The sequence below is a fragment of the Mesoplodon densirostris genome, chromosome 15, assembly GCF_025265405.1.
Source record: "Mesoplodon densirostris isolate mMesDen1 chromosome 15, mMesDen1 primary haplotype, whole genome shotgun sequence".
Taxonomy (NCBI): domain Eukaryota; kingdom Metazoa; phylum Chordata; class Mammalia; order Artiodactyla; family Ziphiidae; genus Mesoplodon; species Mesoplodon densirostris.
In genome coordinates, this window is record NC_082675.1 from 15,331,836 (window position 1) to 15,359,019 (window position 27,184).

The window sequence follows — 27,184 nt, forward strand, 5'->3', positions numbered from 1 at the left end:
AGGGGCACAGCTGGGAGCGACCTTGGGTGTTCAGGGCTGCATTTTGTCTTGAAGAGGATGTGCGGGACGTGTGTGTGTGTGTGTGAATGCATAAGGTTGTGTATGTGTAAGAGAATGAGAATGAAAATGAGGGAGGATTGAATGGGGTGGGGTCCTCAGTGTAAACCTGCCCGAGAACAGTCACTGCCTTGCAGTCTTTCCGATCAGAACTACGTCCCACCAGGAACTCATATGCCTTTTATCCAAAGCAGCCTCTTGCCCAGGCCCCAAAGGAAGGCCGCAGTGATTTCCCAGCCCTAGCGGACCCTGCGCTCGCTGGATGGGGGGTGGGTCACAGAAGCCCTCCTCACCTGTCTGTTCCTTCCCTCTCCTCCCTGGCTCCACAGCCGGCATATGGAAACCGTTTCTATTTACCCAGTGCCACCAGGATGCTGCTGCACACTGTGCTCCAGCGAATGGAAATCTTGGATTCCCCACAGAGTCGTTTCAGAGGCTGCATGCAAAGCAGCCAGCTGTTTTGCAGGGGGCCTCTGGGCCCTGTTACATCAGCTTGCAGGAAACGTTACCATCTGTGCAAACAGGTCATCCTGGTTTGTCTGCCTGTCCTCTGTGTGGGGAACTTCTCTCCTACTTGGAGGCAGTTCTTTTGTTGTTGTTATTGTTGTTTTGTATTCCAGTGCCTGTCAGTTCAGCAGTTTCTTTCTGTTCCTTCTCCTCTATGTTCCTCTCCCTGGGCTGACTGCCAGGATGCAGGGAGGGCAGTTAAGGGGTTGGTGATGCATAAATCTTTAGTGGCGAAGGTCGTTGGGCCTGAAAAGGCTGCAGGCTGGTTTCACAGGAGAGTTCCCTGCCCAGGGCACCCAAAGTGCAGAACAAAGTGTTTCTCTTTGGGGGTTGGGGTGGGGGGGGACTTGCCCTAGAGGCGCCGAATGGGATCTTCCTGGTTGCCAAGAATGTTCCTGGTCAGCTTCCTCTGGCCCTTCTCCTGAGAGCGGAGCAGCTGGTTTGCTGTGGGAGCCAGAAGACTGCCGCTCCCACCCTCCTGCGCTGCTGTGTATCGTTTTCCTCCTCCTTCCCGCCCGTTTCCGGGCCAGCTGCCTCCCAGGAAAGACGGAAATGCAGAGGCGAGGGCCAGCCATCATGTTCCTGGACGAGGCAGCGGATGGCCAGCTCCCCGACAGCCCCGTCGTGAGGTCATCCCACCTCCTCCAGCTGGGCCCTTGCGGTATGCCTTGACCTTGCCTTTCCAGCTCGTCTGGAGACACCCACCCTGCTCTGGGCGAGCACGGTGCCAAAGTCAGAGGTTGAACATGTTGATTCTTATGTGGTCTCTGACAACCGCTGGTGTGAGGGCTGGTCCCTGATCACAGGAGGGGCCTGGACCTGGGGTGCTGTGTGAGAGCCCTCCAGACCGCCTTGCTGTCCAGACTCTCCCTGTGCAGGGGATGCCCTGAAAGTTGCATCATCAACTTTCACCTGGAGACCTGGGGGGCCGCTGTTTCTCCCAGGAAGTGTAGATTTGGCCCAGGTGGGTAGGAGTAGGCCAGTGGCTTATTCTCTTTGATTTGTCTCACAGCTGTGCACCGGCAATTACACAGTGGCAGACAGTGGGCGGCAGACCCCTGTCCACATTACTCTAGTGAGGGATGAGTGACCAGTGTCTGTGGCAGAGAAAGCTCTAGACGGGGAGCCAGGAGGCCCAGGTGCCAGAGCGGGCTCTCTGATGGATCAGCCCTGTTACACAGGCACACCTCCCCTCCCTGGCCTCAGTTTCCCATCTCTAAGAGACGGGCATTCAATTAAGTGGTCTCTGTGATCCACTGCAGACCTGACCATCATCCTTTCTAAGACCCCAGACCTGACACTCATCGTTTCTAAGCTGAGCAGCAGAAAATACTCAAGTCCACGCAGGGAAGCCCCGTAGCCCATAGAGCACGCTAAACCCTGCTCTATGGTTTAGCGTGGGGATTCTCATCACAGAACCTGCTGACCTTCTAAATGTGTGAGACCCGGACAAGTTCACAGATGTCTCTGGGCTTCCATTGCCTCATCTGTAAAATGGGCACAATGATGATCGCTACCTCATAGGGTTATTGTGAGTATGAAATTTATAGAAATATATACATTTATATAAATACATAAATAAATATATGGTGCTGAGAATAGCCTGGCACACAGAATATGCCCTGTAAGTGTGTTTGTTATTTTAGCAGAAGCTGAGTTGATGAGGTTTGGGCTACATAGAGGTTAATTAGGGTGGGGGAGGGACGTGTGCGCTAAAAAAGACCCTGTCACCCTCGCGGTGCAGCGAGGCAGTGTTGGTGGGAGGCTTCTGGTAGCCAGCAGGATCCAAGCGGCTGGCCTCTGCACCAGTGGTGGCATGGCCGGTCCCATGGGTGGTGCATGAGTTGGGAGTCATTTTTAAAGCCATCTGCACCCCCTTGCTTGTCCCCCTCACCGTCTTTATGTATCTGTAAATTCATAGATGCTGTGAATTGCAAAGGCAGCTGGTCCAACTTGCCACTTGCTGGGGGAGAACCTCCCTCTGTTGAAGCCTCCTCTTGAGGCCCCGTGTTGATGGCGTATATGCTGCCTTGGCAGACAGGTGCCCCCAGAGGACAGGGACTATCCAGGTACCTCCAGTCCCCAGCCAGGGCCCCCAGCACCTAGGAGCTGCACTCCACCCCTGGGGATGCCCATCAAAACAACGAGTAGAACAATGCCATTCATTGTTGGTTTTAAAATATTTTTATTAAGAATTATTCCTTTTTTTAAAAAAATTTTTTATTTATTTATTTATTTTTGGCTGTGTTGGGTCTTCGTTTCTGTGCGAGGGCTTTCTCTAGTTGTGGCAAGTGGGGGCCACTCTTCATCGCGGTGCACAGGCCTCTCACTGTCGCGGCCTCTCTTGTTGCGGAGCACAGGCTCCAGACGCGCAGGCTCAGTAGTTGTGGCGCACGGGCCCAGTTGCTCCGCGGCACATGGGATCTTCCCAGACCAGGGCTCGAACCCGTGTCCCCTGCATTGGCAGGCAGATTCTCAACCACTGCGCCACCAGGGAAGCCCAAGAATTATTTCTAACTTACAGATCACATGAGGAATAAAATGACAAATACATATGTACCCAGCGCCACCAGAGCTTAGTGCTTACTTAATTTTAATAAATCAAACATGACAGAGTTAAAGCCCCCTCTGCCCAGTGCATTTGGGGGCAGCTCTTTTTTTTTTTTTTTTTTAAGATTCTTTTTTCGGTGTGGACCATCTTTAAAGTTTTTATTGCATTTGTTACAATATTGCTTCTGTTTTATGTTTTTGGTTTTTTTGGCCACGAGGCATGTGGGGTCCTAGCTCCCTGACCAGGGATTGAATCCACAGCCCCTGCATAGGAAGGTGAAGTCTTAACCACTGGACCGACCACCAGGGAAGTCCCCGGGGCAGCTCTTGTAGTTAGAAAAGCCTTCCTGGGATCTGGTGGAAATGCTCGTCCTGTGACATCTCCTCCCAAGTCCTTGTTCTGCCCTTTGTAGCCTCACAACATGTCTCCTCACACCTGCCAGCCACCAGGTGTGATCTGTGACTAGAGAGCATACATTTTGTCTCTGTGATGCTTGCTGTTGCATTGGGGCCCCGGCATCCTAGTGCTCGGCAGTAACCAGCTGCCCTCTGAAGATCTACGTGTCTGTTAGGAGTTTGGGAAGGAACAGGAAATGGAGAGAAATGCAGCGGGAGCCAGATCCTAAAGACCCTTGCTGAGTCTGAGTCTTTCCCGAGGGCGAGCTATTGAAAGATGGTTAAGCAGCTGAAGGATACGATCAGATTTATGCTTTACCGACTTCATCCTGCAGCAAGACTCCCCTGCGGTCAGGTGACCGGAAAAGGCACAGGCAGCGAGAACCAGCCTGAAGGCTGTTGCTGACTTTTAGGTGAAAGGCTTGAGGCTCCAGTGAACGTGGGGAGTAGAGATGGATTACAGAGAGGAGACCCTCCCAGACCTGGCGACTTATAGGCCATGAGGGGTGGGGGGGAAAAAGGTGATGTCAAAGATTTCCGGCCGTGAGGACCCTCCTCCCAAGGCAGCCGGAAGGCTGGTCTGTCTCCCTGTCCCAGTGGTCCTTGTGGATTTCAGAGACTGGATGGAGTTGTTGTTTGTGCATCGGGGGAGAAGACTGTCTCTCACCCAAACCAGGGCCCTTCAAGATACCAAGGGTTGGGCTTCGCTGGTGGCGCAGTGGTTGAGAGTCCGCCTGCCGATGCAGTGGACACAGGTTCGTGCCCCGGTCTGGGAAGATCCCACATGCTGTGGAGCGCCTAGGCCCGTGAGCCATGGCCGCTGAGCCTGCGCGTCCGGAGCCTGTGCTCCGCAACGGGAGAGGCCACAGCAGTGAGAGGCCCGCGTACAGCAAAAAAAAAAAAAAAAAAAAAAAAAAGATACCAAGGGTCACCTGCTCCCAGGCAAAAGCCATTGGTATGAGTGAGGTGGAAGTGGCAAGGATTGGCCTGCCCTGGGGGATGCTGTAGCGTTCCCCCCCCATCACAGTAGTGTGTGGTATAAGTGATGGGGGCAAAGGGGAGGAGTTGAGGAGGACCATGTGCCTTCTCCCCACCAGGATGGGCCTGAGAGAGCTCCCGGGCGGGAGGCAGAAGCTGGATCAATTTGCTGAGACCCCTACACGAGAAGAAGGGCTTGGAAGGCTCACACGGGGGTCTCCAAGGCAGGGGCTCCTGCAGACGCTTACGTCTAGCACGGGCTGGGAAAATGGCACTCATGTCCGCTGCCGTCTGCGCCAGCCTGTCGCCACCCACCCCGCACCAGCACCGCTATTTATTCGACCTAGGACTGCTGTGTCCTGGGCGCTGGCTCCTGCCATGCTGTGCAAAGGTCATGGAGGACAGGGCGCAGGCGCACAAGCTCCCAGCTCCATCCAGATGCCGGCAGGCATCTTTCTCCTACTTGGGAGTCACGTTTTGGCTCATGCTTCCCTGGTCCATGTGAGCGGGTGGAGGAAGGTGGTTTGACCTTCTCCTGTCTCTGCCTAGGGCTTAGTTCTTTCAGAAATGGGCACTGGGATCAGAGTTGGGAAATGTTGGCATTGGTAGAGCAGGACCAGGATGATCAAGGGCTGGCTGCAGCCAGATGTCCTGCCTTCTACCTGTTACTCCATTTGAGTGATGGAACCGCTGCTATATATATATATATATATATATTTTTTTTTTGTGGTACGCGGGCCTCTCACTGCTGCAGCCCCTCCCGCTGCGGAGCACAGGCTCCGGACGCGCAGGCCCAGCGGCCATGGCTCACGGGCCCAGCCACTCCGTGGCATGTGAGATCTTCCCGGACCGGGGCACGAACCTGTGTCCCCTGCATCGGCAGGCGGACGCTCAACCACTGCGCCACCAGGGAAGCCCCCGCTGCTATATTTTTAATCCTTTCGGCACTACCTTGTCCTCCTTTTCGGGTTTCCAATCCTTGAGAGGCAGGCAGCCTACCAATGAGAAGCTAACCAGCCTAGTTTGGTACCCAAGCCCTTCTTCTCGCTGGCTGCATGACCTTAGGAAGGTACTTAACCCTTTTGCACCTTAATCTCCTCAAGTCTGAAGTGGGAATAATCATATTACCTTCTTCATAGGATAGCCGTGAGAATTAAATAGCTTGATTGGTAGAAAGTACTCAGGTATGTATCAGTTATCTATTGCTGTATAACGAACCAGCCCCAAACACAGCACCTTAAGACAAAGACATCATTTATTCTGCTCATGAATCTGCAGGTTTGGGCAGGGCTTGGGGGAGGGGCAGCTTCTCTGCCCCACACAGTGACTAGGGCTGGGGGACCTGGTTTTGAGATGACTTATTCAACTGACCAACAAGTTGGTGCTGGCTGCTGCCTGGTAGCTCAGCTGGGCTGTGGACTGGGCGCCTTGATTCTCCTCCGTGGGCCTCTCTCACAGCACGGTGGCTACGTTCCAAGAGCAAGAGACCCAAGAGAGAAAGGTGGAAGCGTTTTTACGACTTAGCTTCGGAAGTCATAAGCATTACTTCCTCTATTGGTCAAGACAGTCACAAAGCCTCACCTGGTTTCAGGAGGAGGAGACACAGTCTCTACCTCTTTGTAGGGAGGTGGCGGAGTTCTAGAAGAGCATGTAGTATGAAAGATAATGCTGTGGCTATCTTTGGGGAAAACATCTGCCACAGAATAGATTTTGACGTGTAATAAGCCACCCACAAGTTTGCTCCGCTAGTTTAAAACCATTCTCTGCGGTCCTTCACCCCAGACTTCTCTTTCTTAGAGGGTGGGAGTATAACATAATGGTTCAGTGGAGCTGCTCTGGAGGGGCGCTGCCTGGGGTTAAATCCTGGCTCAGCCCTTTACAGCTGTGTGACCTTGGGCAAGTTGTTAACCTCTCTGTACAGTAGGATTTATGCTAGTGTGTATCTCATGGGGATGGTGAGGATTACGTGAGTTAATCAGCATGGAGCACTTAGCACAGAGCAAGTCGCGTTAACTCATTACTTTTCTTATATCCTTCATTGGTGCAGTCCCTTCCAGAAAGACTGTCCTAGTTACACATGCTAGCAATGGAGCTCAATCCAGAGTAGGTTGGTGAACTGGAAGTCCCTTCGCTTCCAGACGCACAAAGTTGGGAGGGGAGAAAAAGAACTATACTGTTGTAAGAGTCTTATACTAGACATGAAGTGGTCTCTTGATGGTAGACGTGATAAATTTAAAATGTATACTGTAAACCCCAGAGCAACCTCTGAATAACAAAAGAAAGCATTGTAGCTAATAAGCCAACAAGGAGATAAAATGGAACCATAAAAAAATATACAGTCATCCAAAAGAAGGCAGAAAACGAGAATAAAGAACAGGTGGGACAAATATGCAATAAATTGCAAGATGATATATTTAAGCCTAATCATATTAGTAATTACTTAATTGTAAATAATCTAAATACTCCAATTAAAAGGCAGAGTTTTTCAGATTGGGAGAAAGGAGCAAGACCAAACTCTATGCTGCCTACAGGAAACAAAGTTTAAATATAAAGACACAAAGAGGGAACTCCCTGGTGGTGCAGTGGATAAGTCTCCGTGCTCCCAATGCAGGGGGCCTGGGTTCTATCCCTGGTCAGGGAACTAGATCCCACATGCATGCCGCAACTAAGAGTTTGCATGCCACAACTAAGGAGCACACCTGGTGCAACCAAAAAAAAATTTTTTTTCTCCTTTAAAAAAAAAAAGACACAGAGATTGAAAGAATGGAAAAAGCTACACTAATCACTAACTCAAAGAAGTAATCAAAACTAGAGTAGACATATTAATCAGAGATAAATATTTGTATATTTATGTAAACTCTCAAAATTCAAAAAGAAGAAAATAACCTAATAAATAAGCAGGTAAACTACTGAAGCCCGTGTGCCTAGAGCCCGTGCCCCACAACGAGAAGCCACCGCAATGAGAAGCCTGTGCACTGCAACGAAGAGTAGCCCCTGCTTGCTGCAACTAGAGAAAGCCCGCACACAGCAACGAAGACTCAACACAGCCATAAATAAATAAATAGATAAATAAATAAATACATTTTTTTAATTTAAAAAAATTAAAACCTTCAAAAGAAAAGAAAAAAAAGAAAAAGGTAAAAGAAAGATTTGGAGACACTTCAGTTAAGTTGTACAAATGGCAAATAAAGATATGGAAAGATGCTCAACATTATTAGTCATTAAGGAAACACAAAGTAAAAGCATTGGAATTAAAACAGTGCAGTACCATCACAACCTTTTAGAGTAGTTGACTAAAAAAACTGAGCATGTCAGTTGTTGGTGAGGATGTGGAGGACCTGGAACTCTCATTCACTGCTAGTGGGAATGTAGAATGGTACAATCAGTTTGGAAACCAGTTTGGTAGTTTTGTAAAAAATTAAATGTATGATCTAGCTATTTCAGCCCTAGGTATTTACCCCAAAGAAATGAAAGCCTATGTCCATACCATACCCTGTACATGAATGTTCATAGCAGCTTCATTTGAAATAGTGAAACCCTGGCAACAATCTAAATGTGAATGGATAAACTGTGGTACATCCATGCAATGGAATACTACTCAGCAATAAAACAGAATGGACTACTGATACACCATATAACATGGATGAATTTAAAAATAATTATGCCGGGGCTTCCCTGGTGGCGCAGTGGTTGAGAGTCCGCCTGCCGATGCAGGGGACACGGGTTCATGCCCCGGTCCGGGAAGATCCCACATGCCGCAGAGCAGCTGGGCCCATGAGCCGTGGCCACTGAGACTGCGCATCTGGAGCTCCACAACGGGAGAGGCCACAACAGTGAGAGGCCCGCGTACCGCAAAAAATAATAATAATAATAATTATGCCGAGTGAAAGAAGCCAAACAAAAAAAAGAGTACATACTGTGATGCTGTTTACATAAAATTCTAAGAGATGCAGGTTCGCCTGGTGGTGACAGAAAGCAGATCAGCGGTTGCCTGAGGATGGATGGGGGGGCGGGGCTTGAAAGAGTGACAGATACATTACCTTGATTGTATTTAGTAATGGTTTCACGAGTGTGTACGCATGTCAACACATATCAAATTGAATACTTTAAATATGTGCAGTTTATTGTGTGTCAAATATATCTCAGTAAAAGTATTTAAAAATCGGTAGAGAAGAGCTTTGCAGAGGGCAGACCTGACTGCCCTTGCTTAGCAGTTCAAAGTCAGAAGGACCAGTTGCGACCCAACAGCCCTTTGAACCCTGCCAGTTTCCTCCCCTTTCCTGTTTGGTTGTGAGCTTTACACATCTGCTCCCTGCCACTGTGCATGACTCATTATCCAAACATTTGATTCTTTATCCTCCCATAGGTGGGTCATTCGGAATGTGGGTTAGGGGAACCAAATTCTCATCCTAGATTCTCTTCTTCCCAATAAATTTAAAAAGCTGAGAGTCATTTCTCGGTGCTATTGCATATGTCAGTGGAGACACCTGAGTGTTATGACGAGCCCAACTCAAACAGGCTTAAGTGTAAAAGGATATTTGTGGACTCAGACTTCAGAAACGCTACGAGGTAGATTTTGGGCACAGCTCGATCCCAGGGATGTAACTCAGGCAGGTTTTCCCCAGGTCGTGGCAGAGGCAGCCGTCAGCAGCAACAGGGAAAGAGCCCCTCCTTTCTAACTGGTCCAGGAAAAGTTCCAAGTTCAGCCCTCATTGGCCGAGCTTGGGTCAGCACCGCTGCCTGAACCAGTGCCTGTCCTGGGGGGATGAGGGGATCTCATTGCACTGGATCATCTGCCTGGGAGCCAGGGGTGGAATTGGCCAGAGCCAAAGAATATGGACAGAAGGTAGGGAGAGGATGTTCTTCAAAAGCAGATGGGGCTGTGTTACTGGAAGAAAAGGGCATGGATGTCAGCAGGGAAAAGCCACAGAGGACACTGCACCAGTGAAAAAACCCAATTGTTTTTATTTTTTTGACAAGGTAGTATATTAACACGCTTCCAAAAGTCAAAAGTAATCAAAAAGATCACTCCCTCTGAGTGACTTCTACACTGTTCCCTACATCCGTTGTAGGCAATCAATTTCATCAAGTTCTAATTTGTTCTTCCTGTTTCTTTTGTTAAGTAGATATCTCTGTGTTTTCTTGTTTTCTCCCTTTCTTACACAAAAGATAGCATACAGTATGTGCTTTTTTTGTACTTGCTTTTTTCACTTAACAAGAGAAGGAAAAACTTAAAAAAATTGAGGTATGGTTGATGTACAATATGTAAGTTTCAGGTGTATAACATAGTGATACACAGTTTTTAAAGGTTATGCTTCATTTATAGTTATTATAAAATATTCCTCTGCTGCACAGTATACCCCTGTAGCTTATTTATTTTCTACATAGTAGTGTGTATCTCTTAATCCCTATCCCTATCTTGCCCCTCCCCCCTCCCCTCTCCCTACTAGTAGCCACTAGTTTGTTCTCTATTTCTGAGTCTGCTTTTTTTGTTTATATTCAATAGTTTGTCTTATTTTTTAGATTCCACATATAAGTAATATCATAAAGTATTTGTCTTTCTCTGTCTGACTTATTTCACTAAGCATAATACCCTTCGTGTCCATCCATGTAAGAAAAACATTTTTTTTTTTTTTTTTTTTTTCCTTTTTGCGGTATGTGGGCCTCTCACTGTTGTGGCCTCTCCCGTTGCGGAGCACAGGCTCCGGACGCGCAGGCCCAGCGGCCATGGCCCACGGGCCCAGCCGCCCCGCGGCATATGGGATCCTCCCAGACCGGGGCACGAACCCGTATCCCCTGCATCGGCAGGCGGACTCTCAACCACTGCGCCACCAGGGAGGCCCAGAAAAACATTTTTAACTAGGCACACTAATTCTTGCTGTCATTAGTACACGGGATAGTGCGTTGACTTACAGTTAATAGGATATGTGTGTGAGTATACGAGGTGACTGCCAACCTTTTCTCCTGGTGAATGGTGTCTTTATTCTCTTAAGCCTGGGTTGTAAGTGAATCTCCTCTTGCAATGCAGATGGAGGCAAATATGCCGTCCACGACTCCTGCACCCCCAGTCTGAGCTCAGGGGGCGAGAGTTCCCCCTCCAGCCTCACCGGACACAACTGGGAGATGAATTATCAAGAGGCAGCAATCTACCTCCAGGTGAGTATCTTCCGGTCAGGACCTGGCCATTCTTGGCCCCTGTTGGTGGAGTAGGATAGCCGGGGTTCTGTTGGGTGCCCAGCAGCTCAGTTCTGGCTTAGTGCTCCGTGTGTGAGCTTCTCATCTCCTAAGATCAGGCTGGGAGAGCCAACCCGATTACGCCCACGTGGAAGGGTGATGTGAACGGGCTTGTTCTTGGGACCCCCAGTTTGTGGCTCTGCCTGCCCCCAAGGTTCCCCAAGTCTGTCCACTTGGCCTCCCCTGCCCCGCTCCCTCTTCTCAGGCACATTGAGAGGCCGGTTCTCGGGAGGGAATTCTTTTATCTACTTAACACTGCTGACTTAGTGTGGGGAATCTAGAGATCTTTATTCCCTTCCTGTTTAACTTGCTGCTGCTCTCATGTTTGCTATTTCATGCTTGGTTTTTGTTTTTGTTTTTTTAAAGAAAAAGAATACTTTTTAATAAAAGTCATGCATGCTCGTTACAATAAGTTTCAGTACAAAGGCGATGTGAAAAAAAATTCACCTAACGCAGTCGCTGACAACATTATTTAAGAATAATACATAGGTTTCATGTGTCTTCTAAAATAATTTTAAAGTCCTGTAGTAGCTACAGCTGTACAGTCTGCTTTTTTTTTTTTCCCTAGCATGTGGCCTAAGCTTTTTACTCATGTTATAACTCTTTTTTTTTTTTTTTTTTTTTTTGCGGTATGCGGGCCTCTCACTGTTGTGGCCTCCCCCGTTGCGGAGCACAGGCTCCGGACGCGCAGGCTCCGGACGCGGGAGCGCAGGCTCAGCGGCCATGGCTCACGGGCCCAGCCGCCCCGCGGCATATGGGATCCTCCCAGACCGGGGCACGAACCCGTATCCCCTGCATCGGCAGGCGGACTCTCAACCACTTGCGCCACCAGGGAGGCCCTCATGTTATAACTCTTGTAAACAAATTTTAAAGTCTTTATAATTCTATCTGGTAAGTGTGTCCTGATTTACTTAACTATCCTGATAAGGTTGGATATTTTCTCTTTTTATATTTCCCTTATGTATTTCCCTTATTATGCATTTCCTTATTGTAAATTATAATCCGAGGACAATCTGTGCCTACGGCTATTTCTCTCTTTTTCTCTTTAATATCTAGGGTTATTTTATTAGGAAAGACTCCAAGAAGTGGAATCAGTGGGTAGAAGGAATCAACCTTTTTTAATGCCCTTGTTATGTAGTATCGAATACTCTCCAAAGGGGATATTGCCTATTAACTTCCAGTCTGACTGTCAATGGCATTTTCACCTTAATCTTGCCATTTTTGTCATTATAAGATTTCAGCTTCAGCTGTGCATTGAATAAGGGTTTGGGTGAGGAAATGGAATTTTTCTTAAATTCATTTGAATGATCATTTGCCCCTAATCTTTTTTTCTTTGAAGCAGCTCTCCCTTGTAAGTATTTGCTTTGCTATTTTTTAAAAAGATTTAATGACATTCAGATACTTATTTGATAATTGTTTGGGTGTCTGTGTGTTTCTCGCATCTTATGGCTGTACTCCTCAAGAAATGTATTTTGATTCAGGTTAAGGCAATAGAAATGTTTTAGGGAAATTTTAGCAAGCTTGGGCATGCCAGTTGATGTGGCAGGGCCCCCCTATGCACTGTCACCTTCTCCAGAGTTGAATAGGTGCTAGACAAGAGGGTGGGATGGGTCAGAATGTGGAATTAGAAAGCTGCTTGGTAATTCCTTCTTTCCTTAAGCAGGTGAGAACATTAGTAATAAAAATGGCCATCATCAAAAAGTCTACAAATAATAAATGCTGCAGAGGGTGTGGAGAAAACGGAACCCTCCTACACTGTTGGTGGGAATGTAAATTGATGCAGCCACTATGGAAAATAGTATGGAGGTTTCCAAAAAGAACTAAAAATAGAGCTATGATATGGTCCAGCAGTCCCACTTCTGGGTATATATCCAGAAAAGACAAAAACTCTAATTTGAAAAGATACGTGCACCCTGATGTTCATAGCAGCATTATTTACAATAGCTAAGACATGGAAACAACCCAAGTACCTGTCAGCAGACAGTTGGTTTAAGATGTGGTGTATATATACACTATAGAGTTACTCAGACCTAAAAAAGAATGAAATGTTGCCATTTGCAGCAGCATGGATGGACCTAGAGAATATTATACTAAATGAATTAAGTCAGACAGAGAAAGACAAATATTATATCACTTATATTTGGAATTTTAAAAATAATGCAAATGGAGCTTCCCTGGCAGTCTAGTGGTTAAGACTCCCTGCTTCCACTGCAGGGGCCACGGGTTCAACCCCTGGTTGGGGAACTAAGATCCCACATGCTGTGGGGTACGGCAAAAAAACACAACCCCCCCCACAAAATGCAAACAAATTTTATATAGTTTAACTGGGCACTTGCTGATCTTTCTAACAACCCTACCAAGCAGTTTAATCATCTCCCAGTTCATACACCTGAAACTCCCAGGGGCTCAATGAGTCCAAAGCCAGCCAGCTAGTAAACTGCCAAGGTTGGATTTAAACCGCGTCCATCCAGCCTCCAAATGATGTTTTTTCTTCTCTACGTGGTTGCCTCATTTCTCTACCTGTCCCCATGTATTCACTTGAAAATGGGCCATGTCTTTGTGGGAAAAGAGGTTACAGAACAGAAGGTATCATGTGATGATTTTTATATATAAATTATATACAGTTTTATATAATGTGTGTCTGTATCTATGCACATATACCACATCTGGAAAGTTACTTATCTAAATATTAAAGGTGATTATTATTATTGTTTTTTAAAGGTGATTATTTTTGGCTGATGGAATTTTTACTACCTTATAATTCTGTGTATGATTTGAATTATTTTACAAAAAATGCATCATTTTGTAGAATTAAAACTAAAAGCAAAAGTTGGATCCCCATGGACAGTAGTTCGTGGCTGTTTCTGGAGGATGGCTTTAACTGGTGTCTGCTGGTCGTTTTCATGCTTGCAGGGGAGCTGCAGCATGGCCCCTGAAGCAGGTTGCTGGTGTGCTTGGGTAATTGGCCGCTCGCTGCTTTGAGGCTATCTAGTGCCTGCAGTTTCCTCTCTTCCCGGATTTTACCTGTTAACTCACTCACCCTCAGGAGCTGTGTGCTCGGCGCTCCTGTTGCCTCCAAGACAGCCCTAGTTTTCTGTGTGGACTTCTGCCCCAGGGAGCAGAAAGCAAAGACCTGGAAGTCACATACAACTGGCCTGCCTTCTTATTTTTCCTAATCATGAATTTCCTAGTTCGTGATCGGCAGTTAGGAAACAAGGCCAGTGTTCTCCTTAGGGTCTGGGTCAGAATCCAGTGACTCGGGCCGTATTTCACTCCGTCGTTGCTAGGGGAGGCCTCATTCTCCATCTCCTCTGTGGCAATTTCAATCTCCTCTGTGGCAATTTCAAGTCCTAGCGGTCAGATCCGAGTCCCCCGTGTTAGTGGTTTCCTCTAGCCAGACCTTCATCCCTGGCTACTTGTTGGAAGAAATTACCCAAGCATTGCATTTTTTTAGAAATCCAAACCAGAAGCTTCCCAGGCCATGTGTGTCCCCCGCGGCCACGGCAGTGCTGGTGGAAACCACAGCCTGGCACAGATCACAGGACTAGGAGCAAGGCTTGTCCAGCTTGCCCTCCGTGTGACCGCCGGGGTGTTTGTTCCCTGCCCTATTGAGTGTGAGGATAGGGATGTAGCCGGCTTCAGGGAAGTGACTCACTTGAAGTTCCCCCTGCAAACCACAGCCAAGGTCAGAGCTCCCCGCCTCCCAGCTCCTGGGCAGTCCTCGGGCTGGGCAGGGGCCTGGAGAATGATCTCTTGCAGGAGTGCTTCATCCTACTAAACACCTATTAAATGCCTACTGTGTGCACCAGGCACCGCCAGCTGAGGACCTGACAATACCTCTTGCCTTCCCGATTCTCTGAAACAGGCTTGGCGAGCTGAAGCCACCTCGGGCTAGTACAGCAGCCCACCAGCCAGAGCTGTTTCCACAGCACCATGTGCCACCTCTGGGCCCAGAGACACTTCTTCCCATTGGCCGGGCTTTGCAACCTCTGCAGGAATCACTGAGCGTGTGTTAGTTTCACCTTCCCCAGAATAAGGGTTTATGAGACGGTTGAGTGTGGCCTCATCTCAGAAGAGTCGAATAGTTGGAATAGTTGAAGGTCGGACTGCATTCCAGGAGAGCTGGAATGCTTTCAGAAGGGCTCTGGGCATCCCTTCTGGCTGTGCCCCTTTCCTCCTCTAAGGATTGGAGCCAAGGGGAAGAGCCTGTGTTCTGAGTGTTTGTGCTGGGAGTGAATGAGACAGATTCTCCCGACTCAGCACCGTTGACACTTGGGACTGGATAATTCTTTGTTGTGAGGGGCTCTCCTGTGCATTTTAGGAGGTTTAGCAGCATCCCTGGAATTTACCCTATAGATGCCAGCAGCACCCCCCAAGGTGGGACAACTAAACATGTCTCCAGGCCGGGGCGGAGTCAGGGGAGGGCAGGTGGTCAACATGGCCCCCAGTTGAGAAGCACTGAGGCAAGGTGATGCTTGTAAAGCATGAGCCAATAAGTACTCTCTCTGTGTCGGCTGCTGGATGGGGTACCGAGGTGATGAAGCTGAGGGGCCTCCCTTACTTATCCCCGTGCCCACCAACCCTGGGGAGGCAGTGAAGATCCCCTACATCTCCCAGAAGGCCGATCCTAACCGGGAGGGTTATCTGCTTGTATTCGCAAGTGGACCGTTCCCGGTCTGCTCCGTCCTTTGCTTTCTACATCATCAGCAGGAGGCCAAGAATGGAGCAGGGCCGCTGGAATCAGGCTGTCTGGCTCTATGAGCTCAGGTGCTACTGAAGCTTTGTGCCTGGATTTCCTTGTCAGGGGTGAGAGGAGTGTGGAGGGCTCGGCGTGGGGGGTGGGGGCGCTGAGCATGGTGCCGGGCCTGGAGGGCACTCGCTGGGGGTCAGCCGCTGTCTCATTACTGTTGGGGTGAAGGCATCAAGCGGTTAGGAAATGGGGTGGAAATGGAGTAAATGAAGAAGTGGGATGGGGAAAGCTGAGTGAAGAAGGAGCGTGATAAAGGTACCCTGACACTTTCCCCTCAGTGTTCCTATAATTTAAAATAATAATAACAGGTAACCTCTGGCGGGGAGCTTCCTGTGTGCCCGATGCTGTCCTAAGTGTCTTGCAGGAACCCGGGGAGTGAGTACGAGTGCTGATGGTTGTAAAGGTGAAGGAACATTCTCAGTGTTACCCAGGGAGGAGGGGGGAGCCGGGACTCAGCTGTTCTTAGTTTACCCCAGACCCCACCCCCCGACCTCAAGCACTTAACATCCCACAGACACACCTGAGACTGAACATTTGACCTCAGAGGGGACCAGATGTGCCCGCTTCTCTTCGATCTCTTGGATTTTTTATTCTTTGATTCCTCTGAGTAGTTTTGGGAAGAAGCAAGTCTTTGGAGCCCCATCAGCGGGCCAGGGTGAGACTTGACTGGTGTGCGGTTCTACGAAGATGACACTTTTGCTTCTCCATCATCTCCCGACTCTGGCCTGAATCTCCTCCCACCTGCCGAGGGCCCTCCCCCCCCTCCCCGCCCACCGCGCATCCTGGCCGCCCTGTCGTCTCCAGGCGCGTTCGCCCACGTGACGCTTGCTCTTTCAGGAAGGTGAGAATAATGACAAGTTCTTCACCCACCCCAAGAATGCCAAAGCGCTGGCGGCCTACCTCTTTGCTCATAACCACCTCTTCTACCTGATGGAGCTGTCCGCAGCCCTGCTCCTGCTGCTGCTGTCCCTGTGCGAGGCTCCGGCCGTGCCCGCGCTCCGGCTGGGCATTTACGTGAGTGTCCGGATGGCTGGGAGCCACGGCTCTCTGGGGGCAGAGTAACTCAAGATTGAGAGGGAACATTCTGGAAGGGCAGACGTCTTGCCTGGGGCCCCTGCCCGACTGAATGCACCTCCCCCGTCTCCCTGGGATCCTGCTCCCTTGTAAATTCCAGGGAGGGGCACCTTCGGATTGCCTCAGAACCCATAGCCCCGCTTTGGCCCCCAGGTGGGCAGCATACCTGATTAGCTGTCTCCAACCTCAGAGGAGAAGGTGGGCAGGTGTGCTCGCTGCTGGGGGAGGGCAGGCGCTGGGGAAGCCACGTCTCCTTCACACCCTTTGGCTGCAGGTCCACGCGACCCTGGAGCTGTTTGCCCTGATGGTGGTCGTGTTTGAACTCTGCATGAAGTTGCGGTGGCTGGGCCTTCACACCTTCATCCGGCACAGACGGACCATGGTCAAGGTGCTGTGCACACCTCCCTACAGCATTTCCTCCCCTGTCAACTTCAAGTCTGTATCTTCAGTTCAATTCCAAGTCCCCCATGGGCCTAGTCCTGCGCTCAGAAGTGTAACCTTGGGTCCCTGTCCTCGCCATGCTTCCAGCCTTGCTCCAGGTGCCACAGTGATGCTAACAGTAGTGAATGTGGTTTGGCGTTTAGCGCGTGCCAAGCTCTGGCACGCTGACACTTGCGGGAGGTGCAGCGCTCTTCCTAGCCTACATGCAGCCAGTTGGAAGAGAATGGGATCTAAATCCCAGTGAGTTGGAATTCAAAGCCAGCTCTGTGGCCTCCACGCCCACGCTGATCGGGACCATATTATATGCTTTCTCTGTCTGCGGCAGAGAGAGGCATGAGTTGGGATGTGTCACAGTGGCGTTTGGCAGTGTAAAAAGCCCACACACTTGTCCAGGAAAATGTGCCCAAGGAATTGGAGGTCGGGGTGTGCTGCAGACCTCAGGGGCCCTCACGGTGCAAGCGGGGAGAGCTGGAAGCAGAGGGTGGCTGGATGTGGCCTGCGGAATAGCAGTTTTGCTCAGCGGGTATCATCTGGGGCTCATTCTCCTGGGACTGCACTTCTCTGCCAGCAGCCAGAGGGCTTCTCCCTGGGGCCCGCTTAATGTTGGGGGAGGTAAGAAAGGGCGAGGGAAAGGACTCTCTGGACTCCGGGCCGGGCTGGGCAGTATCCAACCAGCCCTCTGTTCAGGGTGTACAGGAGGGGCTGGGTCAGAGGAGCTGACGGCGCACTGTGCCCTCCACCCACAGACCTCTGTGCTGGTGGTGCAGTTCATTGAGGCCATCGTGGTGTTGGTACGGCAGACGTCCCACGTGCGGGTGACCCGGGCGCTGCGCTGCATCTTCCTGGTGGACTGTCGGTACTGCGGTGGCATCCGGCGGTAAGGCCCGGGGGAGGAGCTGCTCAGACAGTCGCTATCAGGGCCTGGCCTGGACCTCCGGGCCAGTGAAGCCAGAGCCAGTGAGTGACGTAGCAGCAAGGCCACTACTGCACTTGGGTAGGGACATAGTCATGCTCACTTCCCTCTGCTACTCGACCCACACAGAGAGGCAGGTGGTCTTCCTGCTGAAGTTCAGGTCTCCTGACTCTGGGTCCAGGGCTCTCTCCTGCCTTACCTGTGCTTCTCTGGGGCTGGTCCTCTCTCTGAGCACAGTACCTGCCCAAACACAGCCTAAAGCAGGAGCTCAGTAAAGTCCACGTGACTCAGCAGGCTGTCCTGACACCTCCCCTGGGACTGGGGGTACTGAACTCAAACCAGGCCGTTAGCCTAAGGTCAAACTGAGTTTTGAGAATCCATCTGGAAAACCTCTTGGCTGAGGTACTGTGGATGAGAGCGGGCTGGCCATTCACGCTTAGTGCCCATCCTTAAAACCGGAGACAAATGTCCTAGGACTGGGTGGCCCTGAAATGTCTTCCCACATCCCAGGCAAGCTGGCCTTGTCACCCGAGGCCACGCACCCGGCCTTCTCCTGCCGTCTCAGTCCCCTGCAGGCACTTGCCTGCTTGGGCTCCGCAAGTGCTACACTTGCCCCGGTTCTCTCCCCATCACCCACTGAGTGGAAGGCCGAGGACATCACTAGCATGATGTCACAAGCCAGGGCAAGAGGGAATTTAGTGTTCTGGGGGTCGGGAGCACCAGGGCCCCATCTTGACAGGCACGTACCCCACTGAGGAGCCCCAGCCAGCATGCCCTGGGCCCTGGCCCGTCCCCGGCTGCGCCTCACCCCTCCCGGCCCCGTCTGTCTCCCCAGCAACCTGCGCCAGATCTTCCAGTCCCTGCCACCCTTCATGGACATCCTCTCACTACTCCTCTTCTTCATGATCATTTTCGCCATCCTTGGTGAGTTTCTCCTGCGCCCCAGGATGCAGGCGCTCGCGAAAAGCAAACTCACAGTTGAGAAGAAAGGGTACTTTGACAGTTTCAGAAATTCAGGAAGGTTTTCAAAATGATATAAACACCCAACTGAGGAAATGCAGTATCGGAAAAAAAAAATGGAAGCCACCTTTGTACCCTTTCCTGATCTCGATTCCCTCCGGCTCCCAGAGGTACCCCCAGCCTTTATTCACGCTGCTGCACGTAGATGTAGGTCATTCGTTTTCACTGCCGTGTCGTGATCTGATATGTGAATATATCCAAATTTATTTATCACGTCTTCTGTGGGTGGGCACTTTTCACTATCACAGATCACACTGCAGTGAACATTCTCGTGCGTTTCCTGGCGCACACGGGGGAGGGTTTCCCTACAGCGTGTGCCTAGGACCTTAGGGTCTACACACTTCAGCTTCACTAGATGTAAAAGCAAGGTCATGGCCTTTCTAACTCTGAGGAGGCCTTGCCTCTTCAGATAAGATCAAGTACTGATGCGACACCCACATTCAGACACAGGGTTTAGACCGTGGAGGTCTTAGAACACGGCGAGGTAGCCCAAGGTCCCTTCTCCAGTACTCAGATGGCAATGACAGTGGAACTAGAGAGCCCTGGCTCTAAGGCCCCCACCAGTGCTGAAAGCCCCGGGTTCTCATGACTGCTCTGTCCTGAGCCACTGACTCCCACTTACCTCACTTCCACCCCACTCTCGATAGAATTTCCTTTGTGTTCCAAGGGGGCTGACTTCCCCTGAGGGCAGAGTTACTCCCTTTCCCGCTCAGGATTTCAAGGACTCGGGAATAGCTCATTCTGAGAGGAAAAAATTAATGGTGTTAATTTGGCTACAGGGGAACAACAGGGTCCCTTTGGAGTTGTGCTTGGCTGTCATGTTCTCAAAACCAAAGATTGCAAACCGGCGGTCTGGGTTCCAAATCCAGCCTATGGATGAGTTTTGTTTGGTCTGAAAGTGTTGAGCAGCATTTTGAAACTAGGTTTTTTTTTTTACATGAAAATACAGATTTTCAGCCTTAAAATTTTAAACTTTTTTTAAACTTCCGTTTTTTTTAAAAATCGACATATAATTGACATATAACACTGTATTAGTCTTAGGTATACAACATAATGCTTTGCTGTGTATATACTGCAAAGTGATCATCGTAATAAGGTTAGTTAACATCCATCACTATACAGAGTTACGATTTCTTTTCCTTCTGATGAGAACTTTTAAGATCTACTCTCCTAGCAACTTTCAAATATACAATACAGTATCATTAACTATCGTCACCATGCTGTACGTACTGCTTTTTTTTTTTTTTTACTATACAGATTTATTATTTTTTAAAATTTTATTTATTTATTTGGTTTCCCCAAGTCTTAGTTGCAGCAGGCGGGCTCCTTAGTTGCGGCATGCATGTGGGATCTAGTTCCCTGACCAGGGATCGAACCCGGGCCCCCTGCATTGGGAGCATGGAGTCTTACCCACTGCACCACCAGGGAAGTCCCTATACGGCCTTTTAAAATCATACATTTGATGGTACTTGGGTCACCCTCCTGAATGGCAGCCGTTATCCGGTGGTCTGCCACAGTCCCCACCACTCCCTATGCTTTTCCTCTGCCTTCTGCACTGACTCACATTTATTTGTCCAGTCCTTCTGACATCTGGGTTTGGGACTCTTGTGCTCTAACCCTTTTTTCAATCTGTTTCCCACCACCTTCTCTAGGTTTCTACCTGTTCTCCCCTAATCCTTCAGACCCCGTAAGTAATCAACATGTTTGTCTGTTTCTTCCTTTACGGGAGGCCTTTCCCCTCAGATAAGGTGGCTGGACTGACCCCCTAGCTGTATTAGGAAGGGATGCCCTGCTTGGCTTCTCATCATCGCTTCTGGCACCTGAAAGTGCCCCGTCACCCAGATTTGAGCTGTCTCCTTCCTTGAATGCCAAGGGGGGCCCCTTGCCCTGTCCTTGAGAGGGGTGTTTCCAGCATCAGATTTGGAACACGGGCACATTTTGGCAGAGGAGCAGTGGAGGAGAGCTCAGCTAATTGCGCGTATGTGGTTCCCCGGGAGACAAGTCCCAAAGCTAGTTGTCTGCTGCCGCCAGAAGCATTGAGCTCAGGAAGGAGGAGGCCTTGGACTCCATGTTTGCTTGTTCCTCTGCCATCCTTCAGGGATCCCTTGGGAGGAAGAAGGAGTAGGCGGGGCAGGGAGCGGGAGGGCAGGGCTCTGGAGGCGGCCCACAGGCAGGCAGCCTGTTCCCGGTGGCGTGTGCCCTCGGCCCGGCGGCCACGTGCCCTCCTCTCCTCCTCTCCCCCTCAGTACTTCAGCACCCTGGAGAACAGCATTGTCAGTCTGTTTGTCCTTCTGACCACCGCCAAGTAAGTTTGGGCCCTGCTTTGGCTTCTGCCCTCTTCTAGTGCCCGGGGTCTCCTCCTCTTTTCAGCCAAGAATATTCCACATCTTGGCCCAGACAGGTTCTTGGGACCCCGTGAGGGACGGGAGTAGCCTGGTGAGCCAAGAGTAGGGGAGGGGGGAGGGGGCCGGCAAGGCAGGAGAAGAGATGTCCTTATAGAAGACGGAGACCAGCAGACACGGGCCCTGCAGGTAACACTCTGCAAACACAGTTTCCCAGATGTGATGATGCCCTCCTACTCCCGGAACCCCTGGTCCTGCGTCTTCTTCATCGTGTACCTCTCCATCGAGCTGTACTTCATCATGAACCTGGTGAGTGACCTTGCCTCGCGCCCCACTGGAGCAGCCCTAGCCCACACTCTGCTGGGCACTGTGGGGATGAGGTAGGGACAGCTTTCAGCCTCCGAGGGCAGGACATTGGGGAAGGAGGTCCCAGACCGTGGTCAAGTGTGGTGTGGCTAGGAATTCCCTGTCGGGACTTAAGTTCAGCTGGTTACCAGCAGTAACTAGCCGGCCGCCACAGCTGCTGACAGTGCTAGGGTTTAAACCAAAGGTACCCTGGGATCTTTTCCTTCTCACAGCAAACATATAATAAGTATAAAAGCTGGTACTTATTAAGCCTTAGCCAGGCACTGTGCAAAGTGTTTTATGGATGAGGGTTAAATAATTTAACACTTAAACCCTGGAATTATTATTATTATTCTCAATTTATAGTTGAGGAAACTGAGGATCAGACTGATAGGCTAACTCGCCTGCACAGCTCGGGGTGGCCAGGGGAGCTGGTCTGATTCCAGAGCCCTGCTCCTAGCCACTCCATCCTACTGTACCCACATGCCAGGAATGTCTTGTGTATTTCCACCTTGTTTATCACGAACCATTGGGAAATTGAACACAGAACATATTCCTTTAGGGAGAACATAAAGTCCCCATGCACACTGGGAACTTTGGAGGTGTTTGCAGAGGCTCGGCCGGCCACCAGCAGTGTCCTGCCATCAGCAGATTGCCTCCCGGACCGGGCCATCAGGCTGGTGCTGAGCCCACATCAACGCCAGAATTACTAGGAAGAGGCCTTATCAAGTCTTGCATTTATTTTTATACTTCTGAAGAGCATTCTCACACCAGTCACCACAGTTAGGCCCAGTATAGAAGTGGAAAACACTTTCTCTGGGGTAGATCTGTGAAATCTCCTAAAAGTGTGACATCTTAAGAAGGAAAATATTTTCTTTTTTTAATTCCTCAAAACCCAAAATAAGTATGTTAGATATCTCTTTGAACATCTTACAGCTCTTTTATACTGTTGTTAGTTTAGAATCTAAAAAATAGTTTATGTGTAATTGATTTGCTTTAAAAGATATTTAGAGCTGTGAAAATATAAGGCATGGGTCAGCAATCAGGGCCAATACCCAGCCCACCATCTGTTTTTGTCAGTAAAGTTTTATTGGCCCATTCATTTGCATATAGTCCATGGCTGCATTCATGCTGCAGCCGCAGGGTTGAGTGCTTTCTACAGAGACCATCTGGCCTGCAGAGCCTAATAGATTTGCTCTCTGGCCCTTTACAGATGCTAACTCTCCCTTGATCTAAAAGGAAATATGGGGGACCAGTTAGAAGGGATGGAAAGGACAAGAGCATTCCCCTCAAAATATTTTTGAAAGAAAAAGAAAGTGTTTCCAAAAAGTGTTCTTCCAGATTCTGCTCCTGCCCTCCCATCGCGTTCCAATAACGCAGACTGTGTTGTTCACCTGCTAAATTTGGAATTAGAAAGTTCCAGAACCTTGTGCCCTTTTGTGCAGGCCACCTCACACCCCTGCTTTCTGGGGCCACGCAGACTCACCAGGAGAAGGAACAGGGGGACAGGAGAGGAAGCATCGGCACAGCGATGTTCCTTCCTGCTCTGAGGTTGGGAGGGCACAGGATGGACACAGCCTCCCCGGCCATCACACGGAGCTGAATTGGGCAAAAAACCCAGTGTGTTCCCCTCGCTGCTTCTCTCCCCTTGTAAAGCTGCCCAGCCAGGGATGAGTTACAGGCGGAGAGAAGAAAAACCTGGGGAAAATGTAATAGCAGTGTCTTCATGAATCTTTAGAGGGGAAATTTACAAGTGGCAATGAATGACCTTGCTCTGCTGAGTCTTGGAGATGAACTTCCTACACCACCTGGGGGCAGGCGAGAGGCTCTTTTCAACCCCTTTCCCTGGGGTGGCTGGAAGAGCGCCCTCTGGAGGCTGGAGAGCAACTCCCTGGTTCCTTGAGGCCCCGCCGGGCACAGGAGCCAGGTCTCTGCTCTTCCCTCACAGCTTCTGGCCGTGGTGTTTGACACCTTCAATGACATCGAGAAACACAAGTTCAAGTCTTTGCTGCTACACAAGCGAGCCGCCATCCAGCACGCCTACCGCCTGCTCATCAGCCAGCGGGTAGCCGGGCAGGGGCTGAGCCGGGGAGGGAGGTCGGTCCCTGCTCCCCAGCCCTTGCCCCATGGTATCCCCTCAGCGTGGGCGGGCTGGCAGCTTCCGAAACCAGGAGTCCTGCCCTCGGGAGAACAAGAGAACAGGGCACCCTGGGATCCCGTGTGATGCTGGGCATCTGGCATGGCTGCTCCCCACCGTGTTCCACGTGGCCGTCTTCCCTCTTCCCCCAGGAGCCTGCCGGCATCTCCTACAGGCAGTTTGAAGGCCTGATGCGCTTCTACAAGCCCCGGATGAGCGCCGGGGAGCGCTATCTCACGTTCAAGGCCCTGAATCAGAGCAACTCGCCTCTGCTCAGGTGAGAGCGGATGCCAGTTGGGCGCAGTGTGGCCGGACGAGGCGTTCACAAGAGGCAGCTGGGGCCTGCAAAAGCCGGGGGGCTGGGGAGTGGGCAGGCAGAGAGGCTCGTAGAGACTTTAGTTTTCTTCAGAGATTCTTAAGCATGTAGACCCTATTCCTCAGGATTCTTTTTACAAGTAACAAAAGTCCAACCCAAATCCAATTTAAACTTGAGACAAAAAAAGGAATGGGGCTTCCCTGGTGGCGCAGTGGTTGAGAGTCCGCCTGCCGATGCAGGGGACGCGGGCTCGTGCCCCGGTCTGGGAAGATCCCACATGCCGCGGAGCGGCTGGGCCCGTGAGCCATGGCCACTGAGCCTGCGCGTCTGGAGCCTGTGCTCAGCAACGGGAGAGGCCACAACAGTGAGAGGCCCGCGTACAGCAAAAAATAAAAATAAAAAAGGAATGTATTGGCTCGTGGAATGGACTGGCCCAGCTGCTCACCCTCGAGCCATGAGCAAGGTGGTTGCATGTGAGCTAATCCACAAAGCAATGTGAAACACACGCACACTCACACACTCACTCCTCTCTCTCTCTCTCTCTCTCACTCACTCACAGCTCTGGCACAGCCTCAAAGAGCTGTGCTCTCCGTGGGCAGTCTTGGTCTTCTGACTGCTGATGACCAAAACCCTTCTTTTTGATCTGAGATGAAGCAGGCCTGCTGCAGAGACGAGAGTGAGCGAGCTCTGTTTGGGCTGAACTCTCTGCCCCGGTTCTATTAAGTCCTTTGCTAAAGGAGGCTCAGTCCCTGTCTGTCTAAGAATGGTGGTAATCTGGGGGCTGCCTCTCTGGGGGACGGAAGCCGGCAGTGGTCTGTGTAGACTGAGTGGATTAAGTATCCATAGTCCCTGGAGGAACGAGGAGATGCAATGCCTGCAGGTACGGGTCCCCTGGGCCCTGATGCGCTGGGACTCGCAGATGTCGCCTCCTGCCCTCCCCCGCTCCACCCCTCGAAGGTGACCATAGGCAGGCGAGTGAGAGGACCGAAGCTCGGTGGGAACGTGCTCTGATTTTTTTTGCCCTTGTTGCTTATGACAGCCTGAAGGACTTTCAAGACATCTACGAAGTTGCCGCCTTGAAGTGGAAGGTGGGTGCTCCCCAGGGAGTGACCCGGCAGACGGTTCCATGGGAGGGGGATGAGGCCAGGAGGCACCTGGCTGTCCAGCTCTCTCCCTGCTGGGACATCTCAGCTCTCGGCTGGGCATTGTGCACTGGAGGGGTAACAGGTGGCCCCTGGCCCTGCATCTGCCTGTCCATCTGCAGTGCGGTGTCCTGATTAAAAGCACTACATCTCAGACCCCATTAGTCACCGTGTGACATCAGGCAAGTTACGGAACCCTTCCAAGGCTTGTCTCACCTGGGAAGTGGGGTCAGGAGAGTCCCTACCTACCACGTTATTTTCAGGATTCTATAAAAACAATGCCAGTGCAGGGCACATTGAAGAGTTCAGCAGACATTGGCTGGCTTTGTTGTTCTTTAGACCCCTGAGTGTTTTCATGGTTTCCCAAGTTAGCCAGGAGAGCAAGAAAGGAAAGCTGCATCCATGCCCCCAGGGCTGGGCTCTGGTCACTGGTCCTAACGCCCTCTCTCCTATGGCCCTGTTCCTTGGCCAGGCAAAGAGAAATAGAGAGCACTGGTTTGATGAGCTTCCCAGGACAGCATTCCTCATCTTCAAAGGTAAGGTTGACCTGAATATGGCAGCTGGGGACGAATGGAAGTTTCCGGTGACCACAGATAAGCATTAAAAGAACATGTCCAGAGGATGTGTGTGTGTGTGTGCATGTGAAATGTCTATGTGTGTAAAAGAGACAGAGTGTGATTACCCCAGCAGGGAAATAGTGTTGGATTAGGAAGGAAATCAGTAACATAAAAACCAAACCAAAAAAAATTTGTGGGATATTTATTGAAGAAAATTGATACAAAGTCAAATAATTAGAAAAAAATGAAAGTCTCCCACGCAGAGATAACCACGGTTAATTTTCTGATGTGTTTCCTTCTGGTTATTTTTCTGTGCATTTTAAAAACAGTTGTGGGGATTACATTATATATTCTGTTCTGAAACCTGCCTTTTTACCTAATGATGGATTTTGACCTTCCTCCAGTGTCAGGATATATAGCTAGTATATCTGATCCCTTACATAATGCTTGCATTGTATAAAATGGAAAATTTTAAAATCGGAGTGCCCCATATTGTTTACCTAACAGTTTTCCCTGAATTTAATGCCAGTTTTGAAGTTCCACATGGGGTATGGTTAGCTCACAGGGGTCTGGGCCATATGAGCAAGAGTTAAAATGGCATGGCCTATTTTGTTATTTCTCCCACAGCTAGGACTTTGAGCACAGCTGTTATTATTCCATATTCTTCAGCGAGTTTTCCATTCCATTGGGATGGTAGTTACTCAAGTGGGTAAATAAACAGTGCCGGTTCTAGGCCAGGAGCAAACTTAAAGTTTCAGCAGTGGCCAGCAAAGCTTTGTTCTGCTCTGTCCCGGCTCCAGGTTGCTCAGGCTCTTCCCAGAGGGAATGTTGCCAGTGCAGTCTTGCCCAGGGGTCCGGGCACAAGCGTGGGTGTCCTTCTGAGAGCAGGCCCTTCCTTTTTCACCCCTGGGCATAAACACCCCCGTTGCTTACACGCATGATGTCTGTGGTAGGGGAACGTGTACTTGTACGTGAACATTTCACTGTTAACATTTCTTCTCTTCAAATAGGAATTAATATCCTTGTGAAGTCCAAGGCCTTCCAGTATTTCATGTGTAAGTGTGAAATATCACAGCTCTCGGTCCCTTTCCTCCTGAGTCTTACTGCTCCAGAAGATGGAGATGCAAGGGATAGATCCTGCAGTTACAATGTTGGCTGTTTATTATAGAAGATTCCAAGCATGTATAAAAGTGGAGGGTCGTAAAGAGCATCCATGTACCTGTCACCCAGCTTCAGCAGTTATCATCTCATTGCCCGTCTGTCTTGTCTGTCTAATCCCCTCAGTCCAGCTCATCATCCCTTCTCTAGACCTGGTGTTTTTGGAAGCAGATTGAAGAACCACAGATCGTGGTTTGTGGATATGTCACTTCAGTCTGTTTTAATCCGTAGGTTTCTCCCCCAATCTGTTTTCTTCCTCTTGCAATA

General features: G+C 50.0%; 1 protein-coding gene across 3 annotated transcripts in view; it reads left to right on the forward strand.

Annotated features, from left to right (window-relative positions):
- TPCN1 (two pore segment channel 1) overlaps positions 1 to 27,184 on the forward strand; it is a 64,883-nt gene that overhangs the window by 21,034 nt on the left and 16,665 nt on the right. For all 3 annotated transcript variants that reach the window (XM_060119655.1, XM_060119657.1, XM_060119656.1), the window contains exons 3-15: positions 10,517 to 10,644; positions 16,310 to 16,486; positions 16,821 to 16,934; positions 17,734 to 17,864; positions 18,736 to 18,824; positions 20,573 to 20,607; positions 21,167 to 21,225; positions 21,472 to 21,571; positions 23,556 to 23,672; positions 23,897 to 24,021; positions 25,100 to 25,148; positions 25,675 to 25,738; positions 26,770 to 26,814. In XM_060119655.1, coding sequence (XP_059975638.1) covers positions 10,517 to 10,644; positions 16,310 to 16,486; positions 16,821 to 16,934; positions 17,734 to 17,864; positions 18,736 to 18,824; positions 20,573 to 20,607; positions 21,167 to 21,225; positions 21,472 to 21,571; positions 23,556 to 23,672; positions 23,897 to 24,021; positions 25,100 to 25,148; positions 25,675 to 25,738; positions 26,770 to 26,814 — 1,233 coding nt within the window. The remainder of the gene's footprint in view (positions 1 to 10,516; positions 10,645 to 16,309; positions 16,487 to 16,820; positions 16,935 to 17,733; positions 17,865 to 18,735; positions 18,825 to 20,572; positions 20,608 to 21,166; positions 21,226 to 21,471; positions 21,572 to 23,555; positions 23,673 to 23,896; positions 24,022 to 25,099; positions 25,149 to 25,674; positions 25,739 to 26,769; positions 26,815 to 27,184) is intronic.